General features: G+C 44.1%; 2 protein-coding genes across 3 annotated transcripts in view; both read left to right on the top strand.

Annotated features, from left to right (window-relative positions):
• Positions 1 to 4,032, top strand: part of LOC119311757 (vacuolar sorting protein 18-like) — an 11,353-nt gene extending 7,321 nt beyond the window's left edge. For both annotated transcript variants that reach the window (XM_037587455.1, XM_037587454.1), the window contains exons 16-24: positions 752 to 814; positions 952 to 1,085; positions 1,521 to 1,626; positions 1,944 to 2,132; positions 2,249 to 2,476; positions 2,665 to 2,820; positions 3,134 to 3,295; positions 3,375 to 3,494; positions 3,579 to 4,032. In XM_037587455.1, coding sequence (XP_037443352.1) covers positions 752 to 814; positions 952 to 1,085; positions 1,521 to 1,626; positions 1,944 to 2,132; positions 2,249 to 2,476; positions 2,665 to 2,820; positions 3,134 to 3,295; positions 3,375 to 3,494; positions 3,579 to 3,755 — 1,335 coding nt within the window. In that variant the 3' untranslated portion in view covers positions 3,756 to 4,032. The remainder of the gene's footprint in view (positions 1 to 751; positions 815 to 951; positions 1,086 to 1,520; positions 1,627 to 1,943; positions 2,133 to 2,248; positions 2,477 to 2,664; positions 2,821 to 3,133; positions 3,296 to 3,374; positions 3,495 to 3,578) is intronic.
• Positions 4,033 to 4,923: 891 nt separating this feature from the next.
• Positions 4,924 to 7,716, top strand: LOC119311755 (ALA-interacting subunit 5-like). Its single transcript, XM_037587453.1, has 8 exons — positions 4,924 to 5,269; positions 5,705 to 5,763; positions 5,858 to 5,932; positions 6,209 to 6,325; positions 6,452 to 6,522; positions 6,600 to 6,933; positions 7,023 to 7,312; positions 7,429 to 7,716. The coding sequence occupies exons 1-8, from the start codon at positions 5,167 to 5,169 to the stop codon at positions 7,454 to 7,456; spliced, it is 1,077 nt and encodes a 358-aa protein (XP_037443350.1). The 5' UTR covers positions 4,924 to 5,166; the 3' UTR covers positions 7,457 to 7,716.
• The last annotated feature ends 182 nt before the right edge of the window (positions 7,717 to 7,898 follow it).

The raw sequence follows: 7,898 nt of genomic DNA, 5'->3' as shown, positions 1-7,898 counted from the left end.
GCTCTTAAGGAAGGTGTTAACACTATTGTTGTTGAGCGTACATGATATCGAACACAAGTGCTACCTAGTCTTATCATAATATTTTTATGCCATGCTTTAGCGAAGATCAGAAAGCAGCAGGCAAATCGCATAACCTTTCTACCTATTTTTTTAGAAGCATTTTCCTGTAACATATGTACTGGAATGGGCTTGGGCCAGTGCATATCTTCATAAGTGCCTGCCACTAAATTCCCTCCTCTCTTTTTCTTGAACAACTTTATTTTGTTAGTAAATTCTTATATGTGTAAAATAATAGAGGAATAGTCATTCGACATGATACATTGATCTATAAATGTCTCCAGACTTTCATCTTAATAATAACATGCTAGGTCAATCTTGTGTCCTTACTATAAATGTCTACCACTAAATTCCCTTCTCTCTATTTTTCTTGAACAACTTTATTTTTTGAATAAATTCGTATATGTGTAAAAGTAATAGAGGGAATAGTTATTCCACATGATACATCGTTCTATAAATGTCTCCAGACTTTAATCTTTTACGTTTGTCTCACACAAGTGCTTTATGAAGTATCGCTGCACTGGACTTTGTTCCACATGTTCTGTTGAACCCATTGCTTCACTTTGATGCACCGTATTCTCTGTAAAAAATCATATAATAATACACAAATTTTATTTATATGGATCATTCTTCTGCGTACCCATTGACCTTTGCTGAGGCATCAGTGCTAATTTCCTGCCGGTTACTGGTTCAGCAAGGAGAAGCAAGGAAAGCCTTGGAAGTGCTTCAACGACATAACGTTCCAGAAGACCTTGTGGTACTTTTCTAGTACTCAAAAAATGGTGTTTTGTTTACCGCATGCAAGTAACCTTTTCTTTTACTTATATCGGTTATTGAGCAGCTAAATTTGTCAAGTGAAGTGAGATTTTCACCTACAACTTTGTGTTCTTGCAGTATAAATTTGCCCCAGATTTAATCATGTTAGATGCTTACGAGACTGTCGAATCATGGATGATGGCAAGAAACAAGTTGAATCCAGGGAAGCTTATACCAGCAATGATGCGTTATGTGAGCGAACCACATGCCAAGTATGATATGCAAATAGCTTATTATCTACTACTATTTTCTTCTAGTAGAATACTATGGTCTTGATGTAGGAACAGCCTTACTACTCCCTCCGATCCATACTGCTAGTCTTAGATTTGTCTAGATACGGATGTATCTAGACACATTTATTTAAGTCCAATATATCATCTAACAGGAGTAGCTTATACTTCTGTTATAGTAAAAATAGACCTGTTATATTGAAATGTTAATTTCAAATCTGCAGCTATATTGGACTTCAATCCTACTCAGATGGAAAACTTTTTTTTTGAAATAAAACTTAGATGGAAAAACTTTGAATCGAACTATTAAAAGTATTTTAGTACCTTTGTTCTCAAAGATCTGGAGCAACCTACAATCATGAGCAGCTAATTTGTTCTGATGATATATGAATGTAAACATGTTGGCAATTCTTGCAGGAATGAAACTCATGAGGTCATCAAGTACTTGGAATTTTGTGTCAAAGATTTGAACAATGAGGATCCTGGAGTCCACAATTTGTTGCTCTCATTGTATTCCAAGAAGGTATATTTTTAGTGCGTACATTTGTTGCTTATGTGTGCTGTATGCCAAGAAGGTACATTGTCTTGCCGTTCTTACAAACTGAAAGGAAATGATGAGTAATTTTATAACGATATTTGTCTTATTTCTGTTGAAAGCATTGAATTTATCCCCATGCATAACAACAATGCCAATTACTGTTGCATTGTGCTCATGTCATTATTCATCTTTCCTGCATTCGTTTACCAGGTTGTAACTTGTGAGTGCCATAAGTTAATATTTGCTGCACATACGAACTGATGTTATATGTTTTTCTATACTCTGTTCTGTCCCGTCTGCAGGAGGACGAGTCCCAGCTTTTACAATTTCTCGACACCAAGTTTGGTAGTGGACAAGCAAATGGACCTGAGTTCTTTTACGAACCCCAGTATGCTCTGCGTCTATGTCTCCAAGCAAGGAGGATGCGTGCTTGTGTTCGTATTTACAGCATGATGTCCATGCATGAGGAAGCTGTGGCACTTGCTTTGAGGGTAAATTTCACTATGTTTTGTCTGAGAAGCATCTGTTGTGCTTTTACATATTGATGACTTTTGTGCTCTCATTTCCTGAGGTTCCCTAATTGCTGTACTTTATTGGTCCTCATTAGGTGGACTTGGAGCTTGCAAAGGCAGAAGCAGACAAAGTTGAAGATGATGAAGAGCTTAGGAAGAAGCTGTGGCTTAAGGTTGCAAAGCATGTCATCGAGCAAGAGAAAGGAGTCAAGAGGGAGAACATAAAGAAAGCTATAGAATTTCTATCAGAAACTAACAACTTGCTGAAGATTGAGGATATCTTGCCATTTTTCCCAGACTTTGTATTGATTGACGACTTTAAAGTAAGAAATATGAAAGTTCATACAGCCCGATCTACTTTGCACATATAAAATGACCTTCTAATGTCCATTTCGTCTTAAAGGCTCATGAATTCACGTTGTCGTAGTTTACAATTACTGTTCCACATTTCAGTTTTAATTGTTCCATGCCCTTTTGTGTGGCAATAACAATGAAAGAATGTTTTGAACAGGAAGAAATCTGCAAATCTCTCAAGGACTATAACAGCCAGATTGAGCAACTGAAGGCCGAGATGGATGATGCTACGCGTGGAGCAGACAACATCAGAAGTGATATTGGTGCCCTTGCTCAGAGATTCACAGTGATTGATCGCGAGGAGGAATGTGGGGTAAGAGAATGATCCCTGCGAGGTCTCTGTGGTATATTAGATTTACTGACTTGTGTGTCTGTTGCAGTTTTTATGTGATAATAAGTCATTAGTTTCCATCCCTCTGCAGCATGTAAAATTCAAAGTTTCAGAAAAAAGATGACCCGAAATAGAGGCTTTATATCTGTCTTGTTAGTACAGCTTGTGCCCTCAAGTGCATCCACGTTCTTTCCTGTTTTAGGGTAGACGGTTCACCGTCGTATGAATTGTATGTACTTATTGTTATATCTGACGCAGTACATGATGGTGCTAATTCATTGTCCTGAACTAACAGGTATGCCGGCGCAAAATATTGACCGTGGGAGGATTGCACCAGGTAGGGAGAAGCTATACGTCTGTTGGACACATGGCCCCCTTCTATGTGTTTCCCTGCGGACACGCCTTCCACGCGAATTGTTTGATTGCCCATGTAACTCGCTGCACCAGCCAAGTGCAAGTAAGTCTCTGCAGAAAGTTGTAGACTAGGCTTAAGTCTGTGCAGTAGATGTTCAACTGTCCGTTCATCCTTTTTGTAGGCTGAGAGAATACTGAACCTTCAGAAGCAGCTGAGCTTGATGGACAGGAAAGCAGCAAAAGACAACGGCGGGACCGGGAACGGTGAATCTGCTGTCAGTAGCGCACCAACAGTCGACAAGGTTGGGTGATGCTCACACTCTGATTATATACTGCAGCGTGCAGTTCTCATGCTGATGGCATTTGTGATTGATTATTTTTAACAGCTGAGGTCACAGCTGGACGACGCCGTGGCGAGTGAGTGCCCCTTCTGCGGCGATCTGATGATCAAGGAGATCTCGCTGCCTTTCATTCTCCCTCAAGAGTCGGTCGAGAAGGCTTCATGGGAGATCAAGCCGCAGCCGGCGTCTCAGAAGATTCTCCCGATGACCATGTCTATATGATGCTATGGATTCTAGATTTTTTTGGGGGTGGTTTTGGTTGTGCAGTTTGTGTATTTGTTCGGTGTTGGAAAGGAGAAGTGTTTCTTCATGCATAGAAACTTGGGGTTACCATCTCACATGGGCCCTTGTACAGCGCAAGACCTCTTGTGTGGTTCTACCATGCGGCCATGCCATTGTTTTTTGAAAGATATATTTCGATACAATTGCGGCTGACGAGTATTCCTTTGTACATGCATCAAACCTGTTTTTTTTTTCAATTTCAAACGTCGACATTTCATTTTATGTGTTGATTCAACTTTATAGTTAATTTTTTTTGGCATATCCAAGTGGGGTCGCGCCGAGATGATTAGTTGCCCCTACTTCTATGCACGCACCTGCTGTAGATAAATGGAATGAGCCGTAGTATCCCAGATTGCTTTGCTGGACTTGACCTTCTCCATCTATTATATGCACAACACATAAGCATTGAGTAACAATCACGACATAAGCACGCCAACTGTCCGCATAATTGATGACGATCATCATCACAAAAGTCAAAAGCCAGGAATAAAAAATGCCGCTCACGCATTGTGGCGAGCAGCAGCCTAGCGCTTCCTGGCTTACTCAGCCCATAGAGACCAACAGACAAAACACACATGGAACAAGAACAAAATGCAGCTGTGCGTGTAGCCCTTGTACAGATATTGCTGGCTGTATCCGACTGATTAATTAGGTGTTGTTGGACACCTGGTTCTCGACTCCGGATTATCCAATGCTTCCCCTCCCTTCCCAGTTCCTTCTTCCACAGGCTCCACAGGCATTGCTGCCGAAACACATCGCCAAAAAACGAACCCAAGTCAGAGAAGCAAAGCGCCTAGCTAAAAAAAGGACGATCAACCAGCCCCGCCCCGGCCTCTGCATCCATCATCGTTGACGCACACTCCGGCCGTATTATTATTATTATTATTATTATCGACCGATTGTTTAGCGATGCCAATTGCAGCCAAGAACACCCAACAGGCCGGCGTATTAGTGAATGCAGACAGATAATATTAGTGGATAAAGACAGAATATATTGATCCAAACTCCAAAGCCATCCATCCGGAGCAGGTGACCCGAGACTTCTTCTCCGAGGGAGAGTTGGTTGACGCAGACCTCCGGGTAGGTTCAGGTAGGTGATGCTTGCCTTTCCGGTGGTTTACAGGGACAGCTTGTCTCTCCCTCTCTAGCCTCCTTGCTTGCTTCCCCTCTACTCCTAAACCTCGCCGATCCTTTCCCACATCGCCATCATTTCTTGTTTAATTCCTTCTGACGTTCGGGGCACCAAACCCCTCGCCTGTCTCTTCTCCATTGCACACTTCTTGAAGCAGCTGTAGGCCAGGAGTTCGTCGTCATCGGAGGAGGAGTGCTCTTTCTCAGGGAGGGTACTGTGATGCCGCCGGCGAACGGTGGCGCCGCCGCCGGACCGAGCTCCGGCAGCGGCAGGGACGGCCCGCCGGCGGCCACCGCAGCGGTGAAACGCAACAGGCCTCGGTGTAATTTCTCTCTCCCCACAGAGGCAGATTCTTTCTTGTTTTTCTCACGCTTGGTTTGTTGTTTTCTTTTGGGAGAAGGTTTGATTGTTCTTGTTAGCCGTAGCTGCTTGATTCTACTAGTATATCCCTGAGTTGTTCTTTTCTTTTAGCCTGCTTTGAATCTTAAACTGTTCTGTTAGATGATCTGTACGTAATTCATTTTTTGGTAATTTGATACTCTGCAAACTGAAAAGAACCTTCCTTTTCCTCAGAATCAGGTGAATCTTAACTACTAAAGCTACAAGAAACCTGAAGTAATTTATTCATATAAAATATAAAATCAACAATTTACCTCATTAAAATGAGTAATTTACTCGATGGGCGATCATTTTCGTGGTTAAGATTCATGAGAAGTACTGTACATACTAATCTCCAACCATTCTGTTGATTCTGAAGATCATGCATTTACTCAGCAACAACTCCCAGCGTGCAAGCCTATACTGTCACCCAATATGGTGAGACCCCAATTGTTAGCCCAAGCCTCATCATTTCACACTCTTTTTTTTTCAAATGTCTCGTGTTTCACAAATTCAAACTTTGGACAAGCAGGTCATTCCCATTCTTGTATTCGTGGGCTTGCTTTTCATTCCGATTGGCCTTGCTTGCTACGCGGCTTCAAACAAGGTATATATTCCCTCCGTTTCTAAATATTTGTCTTTCTAAAGATTTAAAACAAGTGACTACATACGGAGTAAAATGAGTGAATCTACACTCAAATATGTCTATATACATCCGTATGTACTGGTCCATTTGAAATTTCTAAAAAGACAAATATTTAGGAACGGAGGGAGTATATCCTTGTAGTTGTGCTTAATTTCTGTTGTTATTTATACAAACATGTACTTGAAACTTTTCCCTTCGATAGAATTCAAGTTTGAAACAACATTTGCTTTCTGGCAGGTCTTCGAAGTGGTTTACCGATACGACACGAAATGCGTTCCGAAGAACATGCTTCACAACAAAGTGGGCTACATCCAGAACGCGTCGATAAACAAGACATGCACAATAAATCTCAAGGTAATTAAGAAAACAAAGAACAATTCCCGTTAATTAGCGTTGCCGAGAAAAGAAAAGTGAACCATTTTACGCCTTCAATCGACGAAGACGGCTTTGGTGAAATGAGTGTCCTTCAACTGCATGTAGATCCCCAATGCTATGAAGAGGCCAATCTTCGTATACTACCAGCTCGACCGGTTCTACCAGAACCACAGAAGGTACAAAATTCATGCAAATTCAAAATTTGTAAGAATCCAGATATAAGTGTCAGAATTCAAATTCGAGGTGAATTCAGGTACGCGACGAGCTTCAACATCGCGCAGCTGAGCGACCCCAAGGAGGAGGCGAACGCCGACATAAAGGACTGCAAGCCTGAAGCCTACGCCGGCAAAGGCATCCCCGTGGTGCCATGCGGCCTCGTGGCCTGGAGCCTGTTCAACGACACCTACAGCTTGGCCCGCCGTCCCCGTCGCGCTGGCGGCATCGGCGGCGTCGAGGCGCTGAGGGTGATCAAGAGCGGGATCTCGTGGCGGAGCGAGCGGGAGCGGCTGTTCGGCAAGCACGTGTACCCCAAGAACTTCCAGAACGGCAGCCTCGTCGGCGGCGGGCGGCTCGACCCGAGAAAGCCCGTAAGGCCCAGCTCGACCGAGCTTTTGTTTTCATGTCGACGACGATCGATCGATGATGCTGATGATCGGGAGGGTCGTGGGGCGTGCAGCTGAGCGAGCAGGAGGAGCTGATGGTGTGGATGCGGACGGCGGCGATGCCGCGGTTCAGGAAGCTGTACGGGAGGGTGGAGGCGGACCTGGACGCCGGCGAGACGGTGGCGGTGGAGGTGCGGAACAGCTACAACACGTACAGCTTCGACGGGGGCAAGGCGGTGGTGCTGTCCACCGCCGGGCCGCTAGGCGGGCGCAACGCGTTCCTCGGCCGCGCCTACCTCGTCACCGGCATGGCCTGCCTCGTCCTCGCGCTGCTGCTCACGCTCGTCTGCCTCTTCTTCCCCATGTGCGTGAGCCGTCCGTTCCGCCGCATCATCATATCGCTCGCTGCCATGCCATTAATTCATGCTCTTGGTCGCCGTCGAATGATCCGTCTCTGAGTCTTCTTACATGTGTGTGCAGGACAGAGGAGCATCTCCGGCTGCGGTAGCCATTGAATCCTCCATCCATGGATCATGTCGACGAGCATAGACTCGGCCTCTCTGGTTTGTTATAGACTGGCCTCCATTGTTGTTAGATGTAGCAGACAACTGTATGTGTATGTATGTATATGTATATGTACAGTACAGCACAAGAGCCTGAAGGTAGATTCAGAATGTACAGAACAGGAATGTGTGGGAGATGTACAGTATGTAGCACTGGTATTTACTTTTCCAAGGCTGCAACTATAAAACCGACAAATGTTCCAAAGTTGGAGCTGCAGCACTGCAAAGAAAATAACGCCTAAAGATATCGGTTTTTGTCGGATCGGATGTTTCGAACGAAACAGGCCGGGCGAGCAATATATTTGAGCTAGATCATTTAGTTTAATTCCATCGGAGGGGCCGTAGGTCCAGAGACTTCTTTCGCTCGCGCCGCGGCGGCCGAGCGAA

The sequence above is a fragment of the Triticum dicoccoides genome, chromosome 5B, assembly GCF_002162155.2.
Source record: "Triticum dicoccoides isolate Atlit2015 ecotype Zavitan chromosome 5B, WEW_v2.0, whole genome shotgun sequence".
Classification (NCBI taxonomy): domain Eukaryota; kingdom Viridiplantae; phylum Streptophyta; class Magnoliopsida; order Poales; family Poaceae; genus Triticum; species Triticum dicoccoides.
Note: the sequence above shows the minus strand (reverse complement) of the source record. Positions and strands in the feature narration are given on the sequence as shown.

Coding starts and splice junctions, on each gene's coding strand:
- LOC119311755 (XM_037587453.1), top strand. CDS start 5,167: ATGCCGCCGGCGAACGGTGGCGCCGCCGCCGGACCGAGCTCCGGCAGC. Junction 6,934..7,022: donor GGCTCGACCCGAGAAAGCCC/GTAAGGCCCAGC, acceptor TGGGGCGTGCAG/CTGAGCGAGCAGGAGGAGCT. Junction 7,313..7,428: donor GTCTGCCTCTTCTTCCCCAT/GTGCGTGAGCCG, acceptor ATGTGTGTGCAG/GACAGAGGAGCATCTCCGGC.